This window comes from Clarias gariepinus, chromosome 14 (assembly GCF_024256425.1).
Source record: "Clarias gariepinus isolate MV-2021 ecotype Netherlands chromosome 14, CGAR_prim_01v2, whole genome shotgun sequence".
NCBI lineage: Eukaryota > Metazoa > Chordata > Actinopteri > Siluriformes > Clariidae > Clarias > Clarias gariepinus.
The window spans coordinates 25,589,066-25,615,361 of NC_071113.1; the positions used below are offsets into that span (position 1 = coordinate 25,589,066).

Consider the following 26,296-nt stretch of genomic DNA (forward strand, 5'->3'; position numbering starts at 1 on the left):
CACGCTCTGAATTCTCAACTCTTGGTCAAGTTTTATAGCTACAGAAAGTCCTCTACATACAAATGAGTTCCGTTCCAGAAGCTTGTTCAAAAGTCACATGTAATACACTCATCCTTACTCATCGTCTATACCGCTTAATCCTGTATACAGAGATGCTGGGGTCCTGGAACCTATTTCAGGAGGCAGGGTACCATTAATGGCTTTATCGTCACTGCTTTTACACTTGACAATGTGCGTGTATCTTTGAAAATGCGTAACTTGAATGTTCGTATGTAGGGGACTGTAATCCATTTGATCAAGGCAAATTCTTTCCTTGTGTAATTTCTCCAATGATGACCTCTCCATCTTTTTTTTGCCTTTCTTCTTTTCTCCTCTCTCTCTCTGTCTCTCTCTATCCTTCTTATCCCCTCACCATGTTCCAGTCTTCTCTCAGCCCATCATCAGTAAGGCCCGGCCGCAGCTGTTAAAGACGCACTTCCTGCCGCTGATGGAGAAGCTGAAAAAGAAGGCGGCCACGGTGCTGTTGGACGAAGAACACATGAAGGCAGAAGGTCGTGGCGAGATGTCCGAGTCGGAGCTGCTCATCCTGGACGAGTTCACCATCTTGGTGCGCGACCTGTACGCCTTCTATCCGCTCCTCATCCGCTTCGTCGATTATAACAGGTGAGAGCACAGAAGATATCAGTGATAAATTGCATGAGTGTTCTACACTGTATACGGCTGGAATAAAGTGTGTACTCGAGCAAGTGAGCGAGTTTATAGTTTATAGTGTCGTGTGTGTTTTCAGAGCGAAGTGGCTGAAAGAACCGAACCCCGAGGCAGAGGAACTGTTCCGCATGGTGGCTGAGGTCTTCATCTTCTGGGCCAAGTCCCATGTAAATGAACACACACACACACACACACACACACATAGACAGACATAAATGTCAAAACACAATCAAACATTGTCACTTTAAACAAGTGAACTGAACAGTAAATCTCACAGACAGACACTCTGTCACTGTTAATCGGTTTAAATATAAATTCTTATTTTTAGTAAATCATGGGAAAGAATTCTCTTTCTAGTGGCGACGTTGTAGAGAATTTTCAAGGTTGTTCTGGTTCAGTCGGAGGCGCCAGTCTAGTCGAGTGATCCTTTTATGGACGGCGTTTTGAGCGAGATCGATCCGAGCGACTCGATATACTGAATGTTTGCTGATTGTTTTTGTTTTACAGAATTTCAAACGGGAGGAACAGAACTTCGTTGTCCAGAACGAGATAAACAACATGTCGTTCCTCATTACTGACACCAAGTCGAAAATGTCCAAGGTAAGAGCGCACACGCACATTACAGAGTGATTCACTTGAAAAAGGCCCCAAATTCTGTAATTACTCTTGCTATGATGATGCAATATGAACCAAAGAAATTCGTCATATACCTTGACGTAGGTGTAATCGAATGCATTACACACGATGCTGGAAGTCATCTCCGTTTTCCGTCAGACGCGGAAACACGTCGCTTTATGTTCTTGTATGTATGGACAAGGATATCGGGCGGGGCATCTGGGCAAACAGTAGCATCGATTTCACGTTGGATGTTTTACTTCATATCCTCTACCGTGCAAAGCTTGTTCCAATAGACTTACTCTGTTGCAGACGAAGGACTCGATTTCTGTCATTCTCCTTTCTTCTGTGTTACACGTTGCTTTAACTGGCGCCTACCTTATCGTTTCGACTCAGGGGCATCCCGGCGTGTTCGGAGCTCAACATACTGAGGAGCACATTGTACACTGTTATGTTCGGATCGCTTAGATCTACTGAGAGTTATTACAGAAAATTCTGGGCCCATTTTGAGTGAATCATCCTGTATAAGGGAAAATCGTGTGTACTGTGTCTCATTGCAATTTGTAAACATACGTACTTGCTAGACTGCAAATTTTTTTAAGAATAACACAACAGTTACATGTTATATATTCTTGATTATTATATGTTATTATTATAAGAGTGTGTTCTTTCTTTTATACTATCATGACTTGTCAATGTTGTAATCATTGTATATTTTTACCCCAGAAAGTAAGCAAAAAGTGTAATCCAGACTAAAAAAACATCACTGTATCAATGATTATAAGAGTCCTTTTTAAACACGATCCCTCTTTTAAACTACCACCGCTGTTACATGGAAATAAAGCGCACGTTCTGGCCAATCAGATTCCGATCAGCAAGTGGTTTAAAACATATACAATACAGTAAGGACATTCTATGAACACTTCAAACTATAATTGTATGGACATAATGCATAAAGGAGGCGAGGCAAGAGACTTATTATAGCCAAAAAAATAAAAATAAATAAATAATAATAATAATAATAATTTAAAAAAATATATATATATATATATATTTTTTTTTTATTATTATTTATATATATATATATATATATATATATATATATATATATTGGCTATAATAAGTCTCTTGCCTCGCCTCCTTTATGCATTATCTTACGTCTCAGGGAATGTAGGGCATAGGGCAGGGTCCACCTTACCAGTCCAAGGCAGAGCACAAGCACACACACTCACACACCCATTCATACACTACGGACAATGTCCACACACAGATCAGAGATGGGATTCGAACCCCTAACTCTGGAGGGGTAAGGCGACAGTGCTAACCACTAACCACTGAACTCTTTCACTGTTTCACTAATTGTACACACAAGATGTTTCAAATATGTAAATACTTACCATGTCGTTTTTCATAAACGGTGCATGTTGGAGCCCTTTTTAAAAAATTTTTTTTAAAGATTTATCCAGTTTATGACTCGACATGCACATTGGTTTACCGGTCCACAGGGGGCAGTGTCGGACCAGGAGAGGAAGAAGATGAAGAAGCGAGGCGACCGTTATTCCATGCAGACGTCGCTGATCGTCGCCGCTCTTAAGAGGCTGCTTCCTGTTGGTCTGAATATCTGTGCTCCTGGAGACCAGGAACTCATCTCCCTCGCCAAGAACCGCTTTACTCAGGCACACACACACACAGACACACACACACACATATATGTGCATACACATATGATGTAATATATGTGCATACACGATGATGCATGTTGTTGATACTGTGTGTAATAGTTTGAATTTATTATAATGAATGTATGATCTGTACACTAGCAGTGTTGGGGGATGTTACTTTTTAAATTAACTAATTACATTACAAAATTACTGTCATTAAAAAGTAATCAGTTACATTACAGTGTTACTTTTTGATAAAAGTAACTAGTTAGAGTACTTTTTTATTGCAGAGAATGAAAACTTCTTTGTGATTCCTCACGCTTGTTGTTTAAGTGAAGACCTTTATACTGTAATTATTCTATTCATCATCACTCAGCGAAGTTTGGCCCAAAATCTGTTAACTACTAATACCCCTATCTCACCTACTAATACCCCTATCTCACCTACTAATACCCCTATCTCACCTACATGGTTTGGCGCGGTGGCTGTAAGTACGGTTCATCATGATTCACAGCGAGTTTTGCCGCTGTGATTAGATTTCCATCTTTCAGCGCGTCGGTCCTCACGTAGTCAAACCGCATAGGTGAGATAGGGGTATAACAGCAGGAATAACAGAGGGGGGCGGGTTATCGGGGGCGGGGCTTGTAGGACGACTTTTACACACACACACACACACAGTGTGGTAACTAAAGGTAACTAAATCACTGAGTACTTAAATTGCAGACATAACACGTTAAATTACTCAATACATCAAAAAAGTAATCCAAGTACTCTAACACATTACACCCAGCACTGTACACTAGTCATTAACCAGCAAACCAAAGGAAAAAAAAGTCCCCAGAATGTCTCCACAAACATTGTGCACGGTTTCCCAGGAAGTTTTTGGGGAACCTTTGAGGGACTAAACGGGAATGTTTAGAAAACATCCTGCAGACGTTTTATTTAGGACTAAACAGCGTTAGTAACCAAGGCAACATCCCGGAAACATCCTGTGAAAACTATACTATGACATTTAGGTAGGAATGTCCCCACAACGTTAAAAAACATGTTTTGTGTGACCAAGAGGGAACATTCCCTAAAGATTATACAGTATATTTATGTCTTATTTGGATTGGTACACTTTTTTATTGGCACCTTTTTATTGAGTATCAGTACGGTCCTAATAACATCGCGCAGTGAAGGTTTACATGAGGACCGAGTGCAAACGTTTCGAACGTCCTCTGAACGACTGGGGGATGTCTGATGTTTGCTTGGTACTTAAAGCATTTTTTAAACTTGATTTGTTCTTAAGAATGTAAAGCAACTTATTAACATCAAGGAAAAATAGTCAGGATTGTAGTCAAGGTTAAAATTTTAGTGTTCTATATAAAAATAAGCTATTAATAACTGTACTGTATATTTAAGGTAAGGGTGAGACCATGCACTGTGCTTTTACTGTACGCACAAACAGTATATTTCCTTGCAAGTGATGAGGTATTAATATATATTCTCGAAAAGGTCACAATGATGGCTATTAGCCACATGGCAAGCAGGGAGGGAGTCAGTGTGTGTGTGTGTGTGTGTGTGTTTCTTACTTTATAATTAACTTTTTCTTCTAATTTCAGTAAAAGGTCACTGAACTGTTTTGGCTCTTTATCTACAGAAGGACACGGAGGATGAAGTTCGGGAGATCATCCGAAACAATCTTCACCTTCAGGGAAAGGTAAGGAGTGAGTGTGTGTGTGTGTGTGTGTGTGTAAGTGTTTATGATGGTGTCAAGTTGACAAAGCCTCCTCATTAGCACCTTGGTGTTCTTGCGCTCCTTCTCGACTTCATCATGCTAAATCTTTTCTCTGTGCCACAGGACATGATAATATGATGTTAAATGTACTGGGGTTCGATTATACCAATTTGAATATGATGTAAATATGGAATAGTGCACCAAAATGATCATTTTACAAGATTTGAGATGTAGATTAATCAAAAGTCAGACATCACACAAGCATTTGCATGTATGATCATTCCAGCTGCATGTCACTGCATGTCTTTGTCTCCATCCGCTCCACCCGCCGCATGCCTGCGTGTCCCCGCATCACTTCACCAGTACTGGATGTTCCACTTCAAGAAGCTGGTCAAGCGCCTGATCATCGTCCTGAAGTGGATGAACCGGCGCCAGCCCAAACCGGCCGCCCCAGAAATACCCTTTCACAAACGCCTGGCCTTCCTTAAACGCTCCTCTACGAACGACTTCTCCATCCAGCGACACCCACGGGTGCCTCTGAGTGCCATGAAGAAGTCGTCCTCCCTGGATCACGCCTCCAGACACACGAAGCCCGCGGCCTCCTGCCTTCCTGCACGTTACCGCCTGTTCAGATGTAGCCCGCTGGTGTGTAGAGAATCAACAGCTGGATTGGATGAGCAGTAGCTCTTAGTGTGTAGTGTAGAAGGAAGGCATCAGTCCATATACAGTCTGAAGTTTGCTACTACAGTATGTTGTATGAGGGCTACGAAGGAATTAATTTAGCCGTAGTAATATCCTTTAATGTAGCATGGTACAAGCGGTGTTCAAGTCAAACCAGGACTCAGTTTATTTCTCTATATAATCCCCTGCTACACTAATGCACTTATCCCAGTTTTTCGCTAGCACTTAGATAATATTAAGCTAGAATGTTTTCCCTGTCTGAAATTCCGGCCTCCCAGGAACTCCTTTACATGTGGAAATGGCAGAAAGTGAGGTCAGGACTGTAGCTGAGTTTCTGTAATGAGCAAGCAGGGTTGGTGAATTTGTGTGTGTGTATGTGTGTGTGTGTGTACAGTTCTCATTATGTCTCAGACAGATGCGTCCCTTCTGAAATCTCAATCAGTTTTACACCTCCATTTACTAGACATTTCCGAGAAATCAACAAGTCCCGGTTTGACTTGAACGCCCCTTGTACAAACCCGTCACCCTAAATGATCTCACACAAGTCACGTCTTGATATTTGATCCTGTGTCTCATCAGTCTACACTTCAGTTAACTACATTTGAATTGGAAATTCCTCGAAATCTCAGGAAGCAAACTTCACACAGCAAGCTGGTCTGTTTAGTATCCTGTACAACACTGTGTGTGTGTCATGTTTATACCCGATATATATATATATATATATATATATATATAAATGCATATAACTTTAAATATCTGTTACTGTCAATTATACATAAAGACATGATCATTTATTAGTCTTACAAAACAAACACATTACGCAATCTATTTCATCTTTGTTTTTTTAGTTAAACTTATACATATTAAATGGTCTAAAATTAATGGATTACTCAAAATCCACCGTTTTTTTTCAGAAAATATCAACTGCTTGCAAGATGATCCCTTTTTGTTCCTTTGAGTTTATGGCCAGTTGATGCAATACTGCCACCTACTGGACGTCCGTGTGAGGCAGACGATTGTCAGGAGAAAAGTATCGCTTTGTACGAGACATGGCAGTTAAAGGACTCAACACAAGTGTTTCAGTGATTATTTAAACATGTTTGGTATTAATTAATGCTTGAGACAAACCAAAAACTTCCGTGCTATTGAACCGAATCGAATAAAAAATCATAATGACCAAAACAATCTACAGTACGATCCACACGTGTGTTAAACGGCAAGCAACATCGTGTTACACAGTAAACCAGCAGTATGTGTAGAAAGTTTTAGGTAGAGTGAATCGGAGTTATGCTTTCTAGTAAATTTAGCACAGCAGATCAGAAGTTACCATTAAAATAGAATTATATTCACTGTGTTTTCCCGCTGATCTTGTTTTTAGTAGATTTTGCCTCCGGTCTACAAGCCTACTGTTTTCAAAAGTATTTTTAGTTAATTGAGTGTTAATATCTTTTAAATGAGTGACTTGGTTGGTGTGTGTGTGTGTGCGCAAACCCAGCTGGAGGACCCTGCAATTCGCTGGCAGATGGCACTATATAAGGACATGCCCAACCGCAGTGAGGACACCTCAGACCCAGAGAAGACTGTAGAGAGAGTGCTGGACATCGCTCATGTGCTCTTCCATCTGGACCAGGTTAGTGCAGAGCATCTGGCGCCTGACACACACACACACACACACACAGTACCTTTGTTACATCACTTCCTCCGTATCCCGTGGCTCACTCGTTAGGGGGTTAGGAAGGATCGCAGGACGTGACCTACAGTAGGATAGATTTCACATCAAGGCATCATGAATTCAAAGCAAGTGAACTTGGGACTGGATCCTATACAAAATCTGGAAGATACCTAAAATATTGTGCTATGTTCATTATGTACTAACAGAGTTATATAGTATCTAGGAACCACTAGAGACCTTGAGGCCAATGATGACCATCCCATTTTGGTACGACCGTGATAGGAGCTCAGTTCAACACTCACACACACACGCACATTCACACAGGCAATTTGGGAACGGCAATTAGGCTAATCTGCATGTCGTTGGACTGTGGGAGGAAACTTGAGAACCTGGAGGAAACCCAGCAAGCACGGCTAAAACATGCAAACTCCATGCACGCAGACCTGACGCGGGAATCGAAGCCAGGACCTGTAGGTGCAAGGCGACAGCGCTAACCACTAACCCGCTATGCCACCCATACTGTAGTGTACCTATAACAACCCAAAAAAAAAAAACTTTAAATGTGCTGTAATAGTGAAGTATCCCTACGGGAGTTCTTTCTGCTGTTAATGCTTCCTGTAAGACTGGACGCTGTGTGTGTGATCAGGTGGAGCATCCTCAGAGGAGTAAGAAGGCCGTCTGGCACAAGCTGCTGTCCAAACAGAGGAAGCGTGCGGTGGTGGCCTGCTTCAGGATGGCTCCTCTATATAACCTGCCCAGGTATTGTCTTTTTCTTCATCTTGTCCTATGAAGCACTGCTTTAAAAAAAAAAAAAAAAGATAACTGTAGTACCTGCTGAGCAAAGTCAGATTTTCCTCCTATGTACTTACCATAATTAGCAAAAGTCTTTGGTGTGTCCAATCTGTATTTATGTCTACAACATTTTGCTTTAGGTGTGTGTTGGCATTTTTTTTTTTTAATAACACACGCACGTTTAATACAAACCAGCACCTGCTTTGCAAACCTTTTTTTTTTTTCCTCCATCATGGAAGATCATTTCTTATCAGGAGGACCAGAGCTGCATTCAGAAAAGGCCGTGATATTTACTGTGTGTGTGGTTCGCAGGCACCGGGCCGTGAACCTGTTCCTGCAGGGCTATGAGAAGTCCTGGATTGAGACAGAGGAGCATTATTTTGAAGATAAGCTCATAGAGGATTTGGCTGTGAGTGCTTTTATGGTTCTTATACAGCATCATGCCGTCAGACTCGGTAAAACCTCCTCGTTTACTGGGTTTGGAAATGTTTCTGTCAGCTGGGCAGAAAAAGTGATACGCAAAGCACAAGTACATGGGATCTTTTAAAGGAATACTGAGGGCTCCGGTGCCTAAAAATAATAAGGAAATAAATTAAGCATGTTGTGGAATATGAAAAAAAAAAGATAATACTTTCTGTACAATCGGCTATGATTGCTTTTTTATTATTGGTTTTTCAGTTTCAGTACTGACGCGAAGGTGAATTTGGAGCTGATGTTTGGCGTTTTGTGTTGCAGAAGCCGGGTGGAGAGGAACCATCAGAGGAGGATGAGGGGGTTAAACACATCGACCCTTTGCACCAGCTCATTCAGCTATTCAGTAGGACTGCACTCACTGAGAAATGGTTCGTTTTATTGCTTTTTTCCCCTTCGATTTTCTCCCTAATTTAGTCATATCCAAATCCTCCCCGTCACTCGCTCACGCACCGTTGGACAGCGCTATCCGCTAAGTACCTCGCGACCCTCCCATTGGCCAATCAGCTCTCTCTAGACCTCCGGCTGCGAGAGGTTACAGCATCACCCGGGGTTTGAACCAGCGATCTCAAGATGATAGGGCGAGATGATTACCACTGCGCCACTCGGAGTCTCCTTTAACTCTTATTCCATGACACTAGTAGTCCCCGACTTACATACATTCAAGTTACGAATTTCCCGAGTTACGAACGGACCGTGGTATAATCACGGAGGGAGCTCATGTGTATTGTACAAAAAGTAGATAGAACAGGTGTTTGAAACCCTATCATCCTTATACATTATGTACAGTATGTGTAGATCTTTGCCCAAACTGTTGCCACAATGTTTAAAGCTCAGTGTTGTATTGAATGCCTCTGTATAACAAGCATTACAATTTCTCTTCTCTGGAACTAAGAACACCTGCTCGAGTAGGCACAAAGCGAGCTGCAGGAATACATTCTGTTTTGATGGGAGTGAAAGAACTCAGTGTGACCTCACCACTATTGAACTGGTTGGTGATAGCCTACTGGTTGGAAGGTCACTGGTTCAATCCCCAGCATTACCAAGCTGCCACCAGTGGACAAGGCTTGTAACACTCAAGTTCTTAAATGTGTAATGAGATAACCGATAGCAACTCTGGAAAAGACTACGAGATGTCTATGTTTAGTAAATAGTGTAAATGGTGTAAAGTAAATGGTGGTTGTGTGGTTAGCACTGAAGTTGGCGCTCACTCCTCCAGGGTTGGGAGTTTGCTGGGTTTTCTCCAGGTTTTCTGTCTCCCTACAACAATCCAAAGACATGCAGATAATTGGCGTTTCCAAATTGTCCATAGTGAGTGAGTGAGTGAGTGTGTACCTGTGTGCCCAGCGATGGATTGGCACCCCGTCCAGAATGTACCCTGCGGTGGTACACCCTGGAGTGTCGAGGCTCCAGGTCTCCCACGCCCCTGAAGGGGTTAAGCAGTATAGGGAATGAGTGAGTAAGTGAACGCCTATGAGATAAACTAGAATGCTGACCAGCTGACCCCTGACTCATGCTCTTGTAGCTTCATGATCATCCAAAATCTTCCTTAGTAATTTCTTCATAGACGCTGATCCGCTTAGCAGTTTTAAAGAGAGTGCAGAATAAACGTATCAGTACAAACACATGTTCTCTATGTGTCTCTTTTTTCAGTAAACTGGAGGAGGACAGTCTTTACATGGCCTACGCTGACATCATGGCCAAGGTGAGAAAAAAGGGAGTTCACAAGGAGTAATTCGGTCCAATGAGTGCCAATACTTTTATCACCGCTCGGCGTACAGGTTCTCCTGACACGTTCTCATTTTCTGTAAATGGTTCACAGAGCTGCCATGATGAGGAGGAAGACGACGAAGAGGAAGTGATAAGTTTTGAAGTAAGCATAGTTCTGGGATTATATGATGATACGGACAGTAGAGATCTATTTAAGCTTCATTTAAAACCTTAAATAAATGTGAGGAAATGTGGCTCAGACCTCCTGAAGTGTTCTGAATGAGCAGATTTCAGTCTGTTTTAAATATATATGATTTTTCTAAATAATCCCTATCCAGGTACAGGGCTGTACTGAGGATGGCAGGATCTGTGGTGCGACTGTGGGATGTAGACTAGTGATGTCATTTCCTTTTCTTCCTACTGATGTCCTGTCCTTACTTTGTTCTCTTACAGGAGAAGGAGATGGAGAAACAGAAGCTGCTCTATCAGCAGGCTCGGCTCCATGATCGCGGTGCGGCTGAGATGGTGCTGCAGACCATCAGCGCCAGCAAAGGTACACGTCTGACCAACTCACACAAAGGTACACGTCTGACCAACTCACACAAAGGTACACGTCTGACCAACTCACATAAAGGTTCACGTCTGACCAACTCACATAAAGGTTCACGTCTGACCAACTCACATAAAGGTACACGTCTGACCAACTCACATAAAGGTTCACGTCTGACCAACTCACACAAAGGTACACGTCTGACCAACTCACATAAAGGTACACGTCTGACCAACTCACATAAAGGTACACGTCTGACCAACTCACATAAAGGTACACGTCTGACCAACTCACATAAAGGTACACGTCTGACCAACTCACATAAAGGTACACGTCTGACCAACTCACATAAAGGTTCACGTCTGACCAACTCACATAAAGGTTCACGTCAGACCAACTCACACAAAGGTACACGTCTGACCAACTCACATAAAGGTACACGTCTGACCAACTCACATAAAGGTACACGTCTGACCAACTCACATAAAGGTACACGTCTGACCAACTCACATAAAGGTACACGTCTGACCAACTCACATAAAGGTACACGTCTGACCAACTCACATAAAGGTTCACGTCTGACCAACTCACATAAAGGTTCACGTCTGACCAACTCACACAAAGGTACACGTCTGACCAACTCACACAAAGGTACACGTCTGACCAACTCACATAAAGGTTCACGTCTGACCAACTCACATAAAGGTACACGTCTGACCAACTCACACAAAGGTACACGTCTGACCAACTCACATAAAGGTACACGTCTGACCAACTCACATAAAGGTACACGTCTGACCAACTCACATAAAGGTTCACGTCTGACCAACTCACATAAAGGTTCACGTCTGACCAACTCACATAAAGGTACACGTCTGACCAACTCACATAAAGGTTCACGTCTGACCAACTCACATAAAGGTTCACGTCTGACCAACTCACATAAAGGTTCACGTCTGACCAACTCACATAAAGGTACACGTCTGATTAACTCACATAAAGGTACACGTCTGACCAACTCACATAAAGGTACACGTCTGACCAACTCACACAAGGCATTTAAATGTTATGTTTAATGATTCGTTTAACTGTGTACACATTTATTTGATTATTAATGTAAAAGGTTATTTTATTATTTATCTAATTATTATTTGTTACATACTTTTATAATTTCTGTATGATTCATTTATTCCATAGTCATAAGGAAATCAATAAAGTCCGAAATAAATCATTAAATAAATAAATGGTGAAATAAATAATTAAAATCTATCAGTAAAAGAAACGTTAAATAAATTATTTAATTATTCATAAGTAAATAATTACAAATAAATCTTGAATAAATAAATAAATAAATAAATAAAGTCTATCAGTAAAAGAAGCTTGGAATAAATAATTCAATTAATCATAAATAAATAATTAGAAATAAATCTCAAAATAAATCAATATATAAATAAAATCTATCAGTAAAATAAGCATGAAATAAATTATTTAATTGATTATAAATAAATCCTGGATAAGTTTAAAATAAATCAATTTTAAAATAAAGAAAGAAAGAAATACATTACCGAATAAATTATGAAATAAATAAACAAACAAAAAAAATGAATCATATAATGAACAACAGAATAAATCAAGAAATACAGTATATGAAAAAGCAAATGAATAGATAATGAAATAAAACCAGTTAAATAGCAATTAAATACCTTTTTTAATTTATGTAACAATTTCAACATTAAAATGTGTCATTATTTTATGATGTACATATTACATTTTTTAAATAGATTCCTACTGATAATTATAACTGATATACACCGTATTTAGGAGACGTGTATAAAAGCAGCTTTAAGAGTGAATGATGAGAGCGTGAGCTGTAGAGAGCTAGAAACTGGACTTTTAAACGAGAGAGAAGAAAAACGATTCAAACCGCCACAGCACTCGAGCAACATGACTAGAGCCGAGCACCTGGAGGTCATACGGTACAGCGTGTGGGTGTTGTGCCGCTCGTGATCTCTGCAGTGCCAGAGGTCGTGACTTTGCTCTGGCTGTGCGTGCAGGTGAGATGGGGCCGATGGTGGCATCCACGCTGAAGCTGGGCATCGCCATCCTGAACGGTGGAAACTCCACAGTACAGCAGGTACCGCCATGTCAAAGACCTGTTCATATGCAAGAGAATGTATTACGGCTTTTAAACAACCACAAACACATGAATGTTCACTTGTAGAAAATGCTGGACTACCTGAAGGACAAAAAGGACGTGGGATTCTTCCAGAGCCTGGCGGGACTTATGCAGTCTTGCAGGTAATTTATCAGAAAACACTTTAAACAAAAACACTGTTAAGGATAAAATGATGTTATAGATTTTCTGATGTTTTACATATCTGTCTTTTTCGTCTTCGTCCCAGCGTTCTAGACCTGAATGCTTTCGAGAGACAGAATAAAGCCGAGGGTCTGGGCATGGTGACAGAAGAAGGCTCGGGTAGGTTCACAAAAAACGCGAGAAATCTATACAATCTATTCTCGTGTTGAATATTCTGATTATTATCCTAACAATATCCAAATAATCTGCTTTATAACTCATTTTTTTCTACTTTTTAAAACACAGTGTTGTAAATTGGCCACTACTCCAAGGTTTAGTATTTACACCAAAACATGCCCTGTGGTTTTCCTCATCTTTTCTATGGTTGTCCTTTTTTTGTCAGTATCGTTTCATGTTGCTTTTATTATTATTATTATTTCTTTCTTTTTGTCATTCTTCAGCCATGATGTCTACATCCACCGTCATGATTTTAAATGTTTAGACCACTCGTGATCGGTGTCTTTGTCTAAAACACGTTTAATTTCATTCGTTTTGATTTTGCCATGTGTGTGTGTGTGTGTGCGTGTGTGTGTGCGTACCATCTACAGTAGCTGTTAGATCAAATGGCTGTCTGTTCTGCCCTTTCACACCAACGATCATTTACACTTCACAGCTCAGATTGACTGACGCTAATCCAAACCTTGAGTACTTGTTTGACGTTGAAAGCTGTTTATGAATTCTTGAACGTGTTTAAATGATTTTCAGAAAGGGTACCATGACAAAAAATCTTTATAGTAAATACAATAAATGCTGAAAAGTTACTGCAGGACGGTAATATCTGAAGGTTCCATACAGCCTTATACAAATGCTTTTTTTTTGACATTTATTGTCTTTACCAGCACATTCGTTTTGACTTATTTTGTAAAGAACAAAATGTCTTTCATTTGGATAAGATCTGTTTTGTTTCATTGTTGTGTCAAGATTGTGTTTAAGGTTTGTTTTCAACTTGAAATCGAAGCTTAATTTTCCCTATAGGGCTCTTGTGTGTGACGTTAAGGTGCCGATGTAAAACCAAACCAGCCGGCATTTTGTCTGGCCGTCTGTCTGCAGTTTTAAAATGATGGTCAGTGGTGCTTGTGTAGTGACCGTTTTATATCAGGTAGCATAATCAAATTAATGTTTATTTTAAGTATTTAACAATTTAATATCCATAATACAAGGGGCATTCAAGTCAAACTGGGACTTTTCTCGTTAATAAATGCATAAAACGTAAAAAAAAATTAAGGATTTTAAGCACAGTGATGCAGTAAAACATCTAAATGGTGCAAACGTTTTAAAGAAGGCCGTATGCCCGTGAATGACGATGCCAGCCAAGTTGGCTCAGAGCACACAGCAGTTGTTCCCGTTGACATTCAGCTTGGCCAGGGATTGGCAACCTTAAACACACTCGGAGCCATTTGGAGCCGTTTCCCACAGAAAAGAAATCACCGGGAGCTTTTGACATCTAAAATGAAAATAACACTTCATATATCTTTTTTTTTTGTTGTTTACATTTATGCTATGTACAAATGAACTATACTGTGTTGCTGAAATTGTTAAACTTAATGAACTGCTACAGAGAAAACTTAATTTTATTTCTGCATGCAACAAAAACATTTTGAATTCCGGCTCCGGCGAACACAAAAAAAGCTTCTACATAAATGGGACACAAATGAAGCACTGGTGAAGCCAGTAAACAAGGGGAGAACATGCAACCGGCACGCACGCAGACCTGAGCTGGGAATCGAACCCTCAACCCTGGAAATGCTAGGCTACAGTGCTGCGCAACAGAGTTTCAGTTTTATTAAATGATAGCTTAATGTCAAATCATGCCTGATGAGAGAGAGAGAGAAAGAGAGAAAGGTAAACATCACCGCATGGTGAAAGTGTCCTCGAAAGTGTAAACAATGGCTGGAGCCTGAGAAAAAATATCCAGTGACTGGAGTTTTCAACACTTATGTCTCTTTAGGGGGTAAATTGAGCCCGCGATCGATCATTATGTGTCCGCCAGACAAAATGGCGAATGCTTTGATTCCGGATCACGTGACTGCAAGAGCTCTATTGTTTTGTTTCCCATGTTCCTTTTTTTTGTCATAATACCCTTGAATTAAACCGAAGGCATGTGCTGTCTTTTACTGCTCTATCAAACAAACCTCTGCACTTTCGATTGGATTCAGTCAGCTCCGTTCCTGCTCTATTACACACAGTCAGGAAAATAAATCCAGTAATGATCTACACCAGGGATTGTCCGCAACTTCATCATGAATTAATCAGCAAATTGTCATAAATATTATAGATTATAAATATTATACATTATAAATATTATACATTTGTTACATGAGACACTTTTAAGATTCAATATTTTAGGAATTGATTTTAGTTAATGTGAGCTTTGATGTCTGATTACATTATATTATACATAAAGGAACAGGTATACTATAGATACTGTACATACATAATATAGACTAAAACACAGATTTAAAAAAACGTCATTCTTTCTAAGGAGGATTAATTTGAACATTTGTGCTGTCCATGTTGGACACCAGCTCTGTAACGTCCACGTGTACTGTTTAAGGTGATTCATAAACCGGAACGCTGATGATTGAATCCAAGTTCATCTCTTCCCACTCAAAAAAAAAAAAAAAAAAGTTGGATCTTGTATTCTGTTTGACCTCTCACTATTTTCTTTCCTTTTCTTTTTTTCTTCTTTTGGGTTCATGTACTGTCTCCCCCTCCTCCTCAGTCATCACCCATGAGCGTGGTAATTATGCACTTCTGTCATTTTGCTGTGGTTTTTTAGCTTTGTGTCCTCTCTGTTCAGGTCCCGAGCCCTCCACGTGTCCCATACGTACTGTAAATCAGTCCACATCCTGTCTTTCCTGTCCTCCTTCTGACCCCTCAGTCGGCCCCTTTGGCAACCCTTTCCCCGTCCTCCCTGAGCTCGATTAGCACCTGTATCTCCACTGTTTCCTTTACAGCACTTTTCCACCCACACAGTGCCAATGCTGGTGCCAGAGTCGAGGACAAGCAGTGACGCAGTTCCAGTTAAATAAAATATATATATTCAGCCATGAAAACCTGAGATGGGATTTGACTGAGAAACCAGTGATGTAAGGAGATGGGGTGGGGCCAGAGTTTTCTCAATTATGATATTACTGTCTTTATAAAAAAGGGAAGGTGATGTGAACAGTGGGGATTATTTTTAATTAATAATAAATGTTAGGCCCTCGAGTGGTGCAGTGCATCTGGAGATCGCTAGTTCGATTCCCAGGTGATGCTGTAACCTCTCGTGGGTTAGGACCTAAGGAGAGAGCTGATTGGCCGAGCTCTCTCAGAGGGGTGGGGTAGGATGGGTGAGCGCTCTTACATTAATCACGGCTCTACAGCCAGTCATGGGCGTCTGAGAGCTCATAGCGCTGTCCTCCGAGTGTGTTACTCCAACTTTACGTGAGCGAGCAGTTCGAACAGATGCGGTCGGTAGCGTCACTTGGTTCGGAGGAAACACGTGATAGTCTTCGGCCCTTCCGACTGGTAGTAGTAGCCTTTAACGTGGGAGCCCCCTAGTGACGGGGAGGAAATGGACACCATTAAATTAGGGAGAAAATTTGTGGGGAATTATATAATTTTTTAATAACTAATTCAAAAAATAAATGTTGTCAATAATAATAATGAAAATAGTTGAAATTAACAATTGTTGCATAAATGTTCTCAAAGTAAATAAAGGGCATAAATTGGAATATGTTATTATACATAGAGATCCGGTTCATTGCTAAAATTGAATTGGATCGAATTGTATTGCTGATTCGGATGTTAAACCGGTGTGAATGCAGTCTGGTTGTTTAAAATGGCGCGCTGTAGACCAGCGGCGGTTCTGACACCAGCGCGGGCTCCGCGTCGGGGGAAAGGCATAGCAGAAGATTGCCCTGTAGACCTCTCGCCATTCACACACTTGTTTTTGCCTCCCCCTCAGGATTTGCACAGTTTCTGGCACGCTCAATGTAAGAGCAGTTAGGTGTTTTTAGTTATAGTCACCCCCCCCCTCCCCCCACCTCCTCTGCCCATTACATCCCCGTGTCCTGTCCCTGCTCGGTGCCGCATTGGCTGCGTGTTTCAGTGCTGTATTCCTCTCTCTCTCTCTCTCTCTCTCTCTCTCTCTCTTTCTCTCTCTCTAATCTCTCGGTAATCTTGCGTCTCTTTGGACTCGTGGCTTCCTGGCTGCCCTAATGTGACACCTGACTCCGTAGTCCCTCCTCCTTAAACTTTCTTCCACCTTCTCCTTCTTCCTCGATTCGTCGACGCCCCGGGCTATCTGGGGCCGTCCTGTGCCGTACTCGCTGTTGTTTTCCTTAGTTTTATTCACTTTCTTTTTTTTTATTTGGTTTGTTTGTTTGTTTCGTTTCTCTGATGTGATATTCGTTTCTTGGTTTTTTATTATTATTATTTTTATTTGTACGCTTTCATCCGACGATCGGTGTTGTGTTTTTTTGTGTTCTCCATCCATGTTTCCATTGAGTGGTTCCATTTTTCAACACGAAAAAAAAAACAAAAAAAAAAAGTGCAGTTTTACACTCGGACAGTAAAAAGAATGATAGACCAGAGGAAGTCTAACCAAATCAAATGTTTTATCCACAGATCACTTTACCAGGACTGTGTGATCTACTACTGTGTACCAACAGTGCATTCCTATTGTTACATAAGCGCATTGTTATTGTTCTGAATAGGAAATAAGATGTGTTAAGAGTTATATGCTTTGTTGTATAACGATCACGAGGTCGAGATGCCTGGAAATTGCAGCCTGTTTTTGTAAGGCTTCTGTTCTGGTTTATCATCGGATGAAAAAATAAGCCTGAAAGTGCCTCAGCGAAATCATTATTCTAACAATTCATAGTGATCAGCGTACGCTTGATTCTCCGCGTGTCGCTTTTCTCTCTTAATACGGTTCGGGCGAGGGGATGGGTCAAAAAACATCGCACCCCGCTCATGCAGAGCGACTCCAAGCACTTTCAGGCTTAGCTGTTGTGAAATGACCGAGATCTGTGCTCATTGTGGTCAGAGTGATATATTGTAGTCAAGGTCATCTCAGAATCACCGTTTGGTCAGGGGCTCCCACATCCATTAACCATGAGAAGCCTTCCGCATGGTTAACGCAGCATTTTGTCCCGACGCCGTCTCTACAGCCGGACAGCTATCGGTCGGACATGTTCGATTTGGTTTATACATTCGAAATTCCTCCGCTGTATCTGGATGTACTTTATATATATTTATATATAAAAATAAATAAACTTAAAAAACCCTTAACCCCAAAGTTATTTTTCATAATAATTTATTTCGATTATTATATTTGACTTATTTGAAGAGACACAGGAACAAAATGCTGCTCGACTCCTTCCATTACCCATATGGTTTTACTCTCTCTGATAGCGAGTAGTGTCCCCCATCAGTGTGTGTGTGTGTGTGTGTGTGTGTGTGTGTGTGCATAGTTGTGTGTGTGTGTGTGTGTGTGAGTGGGTATGAGGATTATGCTGGACGTACAGTATGCGACGTACCTCTCTCAGACTTTGTAGCTGTGTGCCATCGGTTTCCATTCCGACTGTAACGCGCGTGTGCTCTGGTCCGGCCGTGCAGGCGAGAAGGTGATGCAGGACGACGAGTTCACCTGTGACCTGTTCCGCTTCCTGCAGCTGCTCTGTGAAGGACACAACTCGGGTGAGGACCGCTCCACTGGCCCTTTAAACCAGACTGAAGGGTTTAGCAGAGCGTCGCGTTCTGCTTATTACTACGCAACGTTCTGTTCTCTTTGATTTTTATAGCAGCAGTTATTTACATTACATTAATGTATTTACATTACATACACGCATGTTTTAGGTATATTTGAAGTGGTACCTCGGCATATGAGTTTAATCCTTTCTGGTCCCTTTCCAGATTCTTCCAGGCTCTTAAGGCAAAATTTCGTATTATGAAACGCATTTTCCCATAGCAAATAATGTAAATGCAGATAATCCGCTCCAGCCACCCAAATATATTAGCAATATCACCTTTTATATATATTATAATTTTCAACATTATAATCAAATATTTTTATAAGTTTATAAACATCAAACCTTTCAATCTTAATTTATGATTCCTTTTGACACAGACTGCTTTAATAGCCAAACTATAAGCGACTCCCTTTTTCTTCTTGACATCGTTCTTCGGACCCATGGTGCTAACACCTCCTCTCAGATGTACATGCAACTTAGCCGGCGTTTGGTTCAGTCGCTGAGCTACGCCCCTCAGAGAGCAGCAGAGCTGAGCAAGAAGTCAGCGGGAGGGGGTCGTCCTTATATGAGGTCACATAGGGATTGGCTTTTTTAAGCAGATAAACTTATTTCTTACATTTTTTTTTCATACTAGAAACATTTCAGCGTTTCAAGAACAACAGAGCTGAGCAACATGCGGGGGGGGCGGGGGTAGGGGGGGATGTAGGGGTTTGGGGGGGAACGCTGATTGGCTTTTTTAAGCAAAGAATTTTTTTTCTTTTTTTTAAAAGTTAAAGAAAAAAACGACAAAAAAAAAATGCATGATAGTTGCCCTTTAACATATGGTTACATAATTATGATTATAATGCGCATGTCTGAGAACAGATATTCATGGAGTGTGTGCCATGCAGATTTCCAGAACTACCTGAGAACGCAAACGGGAAACAACACGACTGTCAACATCATCATCTCCACCGTGGACTACCTGCTTAGAGTACAGGTGAGACACTGCAGCTGCAAATGCAGTACAGCTGTAGTAAATAGACTGTCAGCCCTTTTTCGTAAAAAATATACCAAAAAAAAAAAAAAATGTAGACTTGGTTACTGTGGGACTGACTTTTTTTGTTTTACCCACAATGCACTTGGAGCAAACATCAACCAGCTGTTTATTAGCTGTGACATAATGTACAATAGCATTTTTTTCTAGCAGCTCTATTATTCCGATGCAGTATGTGATATCTGTAATGTTTCATTCTCAAATTAATTTTAATCATTTAATTGTGTTTTTTTTTTAAATTTTATTTATTTTTTTTTTTCCACCAGGAGTCCATTAGTGATTTTTACTGGTACTATTCGGGGAAGGATGTGATTGATGAGCAGGGTCAGCGAAATTTCTCCAAAGCTATAAATGTGGCCAAGCAGGTCTTCAATACTCTCACAGAGTATATTCAGGTACTTTATTTATTTATTTATTTTTTTTCCAGATGTGGTGACATCATCACTTTTGCTTCCTGAGAACCTTTTTTTCACTCATGGGTTTTACACTAAGAGTTTTTGTACTATCTAACTACATTAAATCATTCAGGCCAGTGCTTTTTTATTAATTTTGCAAGGGGTGTTCAAGTCAAACCAGGACTTTTGAGTTTGCAGAATAACAGAACACAGTTATAAGAGTAAAATCTCCATTTATTTTTCTATATAATCCCCTGCTACACTTATTCCAGTGTTTCACGAGTGCTTGGATACCACCAAGGTTGAAAGTTTTCTCAGTAAGCTGGAGCCATGATCAGACTGCCTGCTTTCCAGGAACTCCTTTAATGGCCCAAACATGTGGACACGGCTCAGAGCGAGGTCAGCAATGTGGCATTAGGTGTAGCAATAACTCCCCGCCGAGTTCCTGTAACCTGCAGGTGGTGCTGGTGAATGATTGTTTCCACAGACAGATGCATCTAGCTCACTCAACCTTTACAGGAACAGCTGCAGTGGGTTCTGAGCCACCTCAGGCCCGGACCATCATTCATGAACATACATTCTTTTTTTAAAACGACTGCATCATTCGAATGCTTTACTGCGGCTACAGTACTGTAGAAGTCTTATCACCGTACTGCGCTTGAAGCCTTCTGTAAATGTCAATCGATTTCGCAGATTCATTCATGAGACATTTCATCACAAGTCGCGGATTGACCTGACACCTCTTGTACTTTACAACTCGGGCTGAATTGGCCAGATTACTTTAACACTAAAAGAACTTTTATGAGATAAAAGTATTTCGCCAGGTCTGAAAGTAGTATAAATTGTACAAGTTGGCAGATAATCATTTCATCCTCACAGTCTCCTAGCCAATTCAGAGATTCATTGAAGAGGATCTTCCTAAGAACCTCTTGCATTTTTGAACTTCAGGCTACATTCCTCATCAACATTTTTGTAATAATTGATGAAAAAATGTGTCAAATTGATGTACAGTGTATGGCTATACAGTAGTGATGGGTCGTTAAAGATCGATTCGTTCTTTTTGAATGAGTCTTTAACGTGACTCGGAAGAACGGGTAGTCTCGGAGAGTGTTTAGTTCATTTTCTATCGGCACGCATGCGCAAATCATCGCAAAACCTCCGTAGGTTATTTACAGGAAACAGATTTGAGTGATTCTTTTTCAATGACTCTTCTACCCCGAGTCGTTCGTTCCTTTGTCACGTGACTCCCATAGACGCTATGCAGTGCAATAGAATCAAAAGAACAAACGACTCAGACTAGAAGATATAAGAGGTGAGCTCCTCATTCTGTTTATTATAATATGTCCTTAGCTGCATTAAAATATTCTTATTACAGGAACTATAGTAAACATTTGGGTATGTAGACGTATTGGGAGTCTTTTTATTGAAAATGCAGCATTTTAGTTTATTTCTGATCAAAGGAACGAAATAAACTAAATGACTTAAAACATGATTTGTTCATTTTGATGAACGAGATTAAAGAACCAAGTGACTAAAATGATTCCACCTTCCCATCACTACTATACTGTAAGTAAAGTATAAATAGTGTAACACAGTGTAACCTCGGATTGCGAGTAACACGGTTTGCGAATGTTCCGCAAGACGAGCAAAGATTTTTAATACATTTTGAAATAAATCACAACTGAACCATTCTCTCTCTTGCACTGCGGAATTGTGGGTAATCGTCTCCCCTGCTGGGTCTTAGTGCTCGTCTCTCACTGGTATAATCAACATCCGTGCACGTGTGTACTGTTTACTATAACAGTGACCACGTGTGTGTGTGTAAAACAAATTTTATTTTGTGTCTGTATGCGTGTGTGTACAGCGTGTGTGTAAAGCAAAAGCAAGTCTCATTAAAGAGGTTAAAGATCCATTTTCTCCCTCTCTGTATCAGCCTGTCGTTATGTGTGTGTGCGCACCGTCCAAGGTTCCACTGTTTATATTTGTGGTAAATTGCATTAAGCCCGTCAGATCCTTTCAGATTAAGCCTAATCTATTGTAAGATACTCCAGGATGAACTGCTTTAAAGCCTCAGTGCAATGATCAGAAGCATGTTAAGGTTCTTCTCATGTGTTGGTCCAGGGTCCTTGCACAGGGAACCAGCAGAGCCTGGCACACAGTCGTCTGTGGGACGCCGTCGTCGGGTTCCTCCATGTTTTTGCACACATGCAGATGAAGCTCTCACAGGTACTGTAGGAGCACAAAAAACATGTGGCGAAAGCTTAAACTCCTCATAGTTCAATAAATTAGAATCTCCTGTCTGTGTGTAATGATGCAAAACCAGTGAGGCTTTTCTCTTCGTATTTGTTTTTTTCTTTTTCGCAGGATTCAAGCCAAATTGATCTTCTGAAAGAGCTCATGGATCTGCAGAAGGACATGGTGGTAATGCTGCTCTCCATGTTAGAGGGTAATACTCCACAAGCTACTCCATTCAATCTGTTCTACTTTGTGTTTTGTGTAATTAATTAATTAATTAATTGATTAATGAACCTTTTTTTTTATTACTTAAGGTAATGTTGTGAACGGCACGATCGGAAAGCAGATGGTCGACATGTTGGTGGAGTCTTCCAACAACGTGGAGATGATTCTCAAGTTCTTCGACATGTTCCTCAAGCTAAAAGACCTCACGTCATCAGACACCTTCAAAGAGTACGACCCCGATGGGAAAGGGGTCATCTCCAAGAGAGACTTTCACAAGGCCATGGAGAGCCACAAGCATTACACCCAGTCCGAGACAGAGTTCCTGCTCTCGTGTGCGGAAACGGACGAGAACGAGCTGCTCGATTACGAGGAATTCGTAGAACGCTTTCACGAGCCGGCCAAAGACATCGGCTTCAACGTGGCCGTGCTCTTGACTAACCTGTCCGAGCACATGCCTCACGACTCACGTTTGCAGACCTTCCTGGAGCTGGCAGAGAGCGTGCTCAATTACTTCCAGCCTTACCTGGGCCGCATCGAGATCATGGGCAGCGCCAAGCGCATCGAGCGCGTCTACTTCGAGATCAGCGAGTCGAGCCGGACCCAATGGGAGAAGCCGCAGGTGAAAGAGTCCAAGCGGCAGTTCATCTTCGACGTCGTCAACGAGGGTGGAGAGAAGGAGAAGATGGAGCTGTTTGTAAATTTCTGTGAAGACACGATATTCGAGATGCAGCTGGCTGCACAGATGTCGGACGCAGGAGAGCGCTCGGCGAGCAAAGAAGAGAACGAGCGGGAGAAACCTGAAGAGGAAACCCCTGATATGGGCTTCTTCTCCATCAGCACTGTGTGCTCGGCACTATTCGCCCTCCGCTACAACGTCATGCTTCTCATGAAGGTGCGATTAATGCTGGAAGGAATGAAATCACCTCTGTGATTTTTTTTTTCTTTAGAGGTGTACTGTATTTTATTTAAGTGCCATCATCCATGTAAGATGTATCTCCTTATAACTTTAAGTCTATATGGAACTGGGTTCATTTGACAGTACTCTCTGCAAATTTATTTAAAAAAATAATTCATAAGAAGATAAAAGCTCTACAGTAAATTAAGACAAAAAAGTCGAGCAATAATGAAATCACAAAAGCAATAAAAAATATTTATTCATTTTTTATTTGTATTTTTTTAATTAATTTTTTTACTTTTTAGTTTATTTTTCTTCTTCTTTATATAATTTTCTTATTCAAATATTTATTCCTTCTGTTTATTTATTAATTTATTTAGCTAGTAAGTTCGTTATTTCCCTTTAATTTATGTACTTTTACATTATACGATATTATTTATTATTTTATTTAATTTTATTTGTTTATTTATTTACATTCCTTTTATTTATTTATTTTTTTATTGTGTTTTAGTTTAAATAGTTATTTTTTATTTTTTTTAATTGAATTCTTTTACGTATTTATTAGTTCTATTTAGTTACTTATTTTCCAATAAGTAACTAAATAGTTATTTTATAACTATTTATTATATTATATTATATTATTTTTAAATATATTTCATTATATTAAATTATTATCTTTTATATAATATTATTATTTTATATAATATTATATTATATATATATTTTTATTGATTGCTTTTTGTTTATTTACATATGTATTTATTTTTCTTTAATTTTTTTTTTATTAGTGGTCATTATTTATTTAATTGTTTATTTAAATATTTATTAGTTAGTTAGCTAATTCATTTGTTTGTTTATGTTCTTAGAAATAGAATCCCTCAACCTCAAATGTTTTTTTTTTATTTTTATTATTTTTATATATATTTTTTACATATCTAATGTCTTTTGATGTCATTATGTCGTCTCATCCCAATATTATAACAAGTCTGTTATTAAAAATTGTGTTTGTGTTTGTATCATGATGGACTGACATTTAAGGTGCTGTCCATGAAGAGTCTGAAGAAGCAGCTGAAAAGGGCTAAGAAGATGACGGTGAAGGACATGGTGACCACGCTGGCTGCTTTCTGCTGGAGCGTCCTTATGGGGCTGCTGCACTTCGCCTTCAGCGTGGCCCGCGGCTTCTTCCGTATCATCTACAGCAGCTTCCTGGGCGGAGGCCTGGTGGAGGGAGCCAAGACCATGAAGGTGTCCGAGCTGCTGGCGAACATGCCCGACCCGACGCAGGACGAGGTGAGGGGCGAGAGCGAGGAGGTGGAGAGGAAGCACGCAGAGAAAACCTCGCCTGAGGAAGACTTGGCCGACCTCGCCGTGGCTGCGGAAGACACAGACCTCCTGTCTGACATATTCGGGCTGGACTTGAGGAGGGAAGGAGGGCAGTACAAACTCATGCCACATAACCCCAATGCCAGCCTGACAGACCTGCTCAATACACCCATGCCTCCGCCCCCAACGCCCTCACCTGAACTCCGCAGAAGGCACACGGTAACAAGGACACATTTGTAAAATACAGTACGCTTACAGTAAATACGTCACACAACAACATTCCAGGAAAATGCTTCAACTCTGAGAAACTCTTAAAGACTGTTGATGTGAATTTCATTTGTACCAAAAAACAGTTCTTGAGTAACTTTTAAAAATTGTTTTGGTAGGTGAAGGGTTCATCGTCATCGGCTGACGAGAAGGAAATCGCAGACGAGACGAAGACAGTGTCTGAGAAAGCAGAGTATGGTTTATATACAAGTACAGAGTATAACATGTTAATGTACAGTACTGTGCAAAAGTCTTAGGCACCATATTACATGCTGTTAGATATGTTTATCATGAAACAAAATTATTCAGTATTTCTATAAAAATTAATAAATAAATGACATTACCGGAGAATATATGCATAGCTGTAAAGAAATATATATATATATATATATATATATATATATATATACACTGTATATATATATACTGTATATATATATATATATATATATATATATATAGTACAAGGTTTTACTGAGCATGCTGGAGAATATGAATTCTTCCTTTCTATTTTTATGCAAATCCCAGGAGCGTACAATAGGTAACTGGTCTGTCTTATACTATATATTTTTTTCTTTACAGCCATTAATATATCCTCCGGTAATGCTATTTATTTACAACTTTTTAAAGTTTTATATGGAAATACTGAATGATTGTCTTCATAATTATGCATAATTATTACGTATATAAAGTAGTGCATTCACTTTTAACGTAGTGTTATATCTCAAAAGCAAGTATCTAACCAGATTACCAGCAGTGATTTTTTACTCTTGGCTCTGCCATAGAGGAGAGGATGGAGAGAAAAAAGAAAAGAAGAAAGACGTGCCAAAGAAACGGAAGCCTCAGCTCCATCGCTCCTCCAAATCTGATGAGCCGGATCTTCAAGAGTCTGCTTTCTGGAAGAAAATCATCGCCTACCAGCGCAAGCTGCTAGTAAGACAGCCTCATGGGAACTTGCTGCAAAATGATGTCCTGAAGTTAATCTGTACTCCTCTTGTAAAAAAAAAAAAAAAAAAAAAAAGGCATTGCCTTGAAACCACACATCAGCTCAGTAGTCACGCAAAATCCTTACAGAATCTCCAAATTATAGTAGATCAGACGATATTAGGAAAATATTTGAAATAGAAATTCACAAAGTCGATGCTATTTCTATGTCATGCCCTTCATGGGAAAGTTCCTTCGTAGACTTATGGATCATGTCCCAGTAATTATTTAATTCTCCGCTCCTGACAGAGATGATGTATGA

The 26,296-nt window shown here is 40.2% G+C and overlaps 1 protein-coding gene across 1 annotated transcript in view; it reads left to right on the plus strand.

The window, feature by feature from the left end:
• The window catches only part of ryr2a (ryanodine receptor 2a (cardiac)), a 146,971-nt gene that overhangs the window by 102,896 nt on the left and 17,779 nt on the right, over positions 1–26,296 (plus strand). Inside the window, exons 69-94 of the mRNA XM_053510837.1 lie at positions 423–663; positions 788–875; positions 1,216–1,308; positions 2,829–2,999; positions 4,627–4,686; positions 5,068–5,349; positions 6,881–7,015; positions 7,704–7,816; positions 8,162–8,258; positions 8,585–8,691; positions 9,974–10,025; positions 10,143–10,193; positions 10,484–10,583; positions 12,635–12,714; positions 12,802–12,878; positions 12,983–13,056; positions 15,659–15,676; positions 18,541–18,621; positions 19,565–19,653; positions 19,977–20,105; positions 22,227–22,331; positions 22,470–22,551; positions 22,655–23,457; positions 24,499–25,002; positions 25,170–25,243; positions 25,836–25,983. Coding sequence (XP_053366812.1) covers positions 423–663; positions 788–875; positions 1,216–1,308; positions 2,829–2,999; positions 4,627–4,686; positions 5,068–5,349; positions 6,881–7,015; positions 7,704–7,816; positions 8,162–8,258; positions 8,585–8,691; positions 9,974–10,025; positions 10,143–10,193; positions 10,484–10,583; positions 12,635–12,714; positions 12,802–12,878; positions 12,983–13,056; positions 15,659–15,676; positions 18,541–18,621; positions 19,565–19,653; positions 19,977–20,105; positions 22,227–22,331; positions 22,470–22,551; positions 22,655–23,457; positions 24,499–25,002; positions 25,170–25,243; positions 25,836–25,983 — 3,854 coding nt within the window. The remainder of the gene's footprint in view (positions 1–422; positions 664–787; positions 876–1,215; positions 1,309–2,828; positions 3,000–4,626; positions 4,687–5,067; positions 5,350–6,880; positions 7,016–7,703; positions 7,817–8,161; positions 8,259–8,584; positions 8,692–9,973; positions 10,026–10,142; positions 10,194–10,483; positions 10,584–12,634; positions 12,715–12,801; positions 12,879–12,982; positions 13,057–15,658; positions 15,677–18,540; positions 18,622–19,564; positions 19,654–19,976; positions 20,106–22,226; positions 22,332–22,469; positions 22,552–22,654; positions 23,458–24,498; positions 25,003–25,169; positions 25,244–25,835; positions 25,984–26,296) is intronic.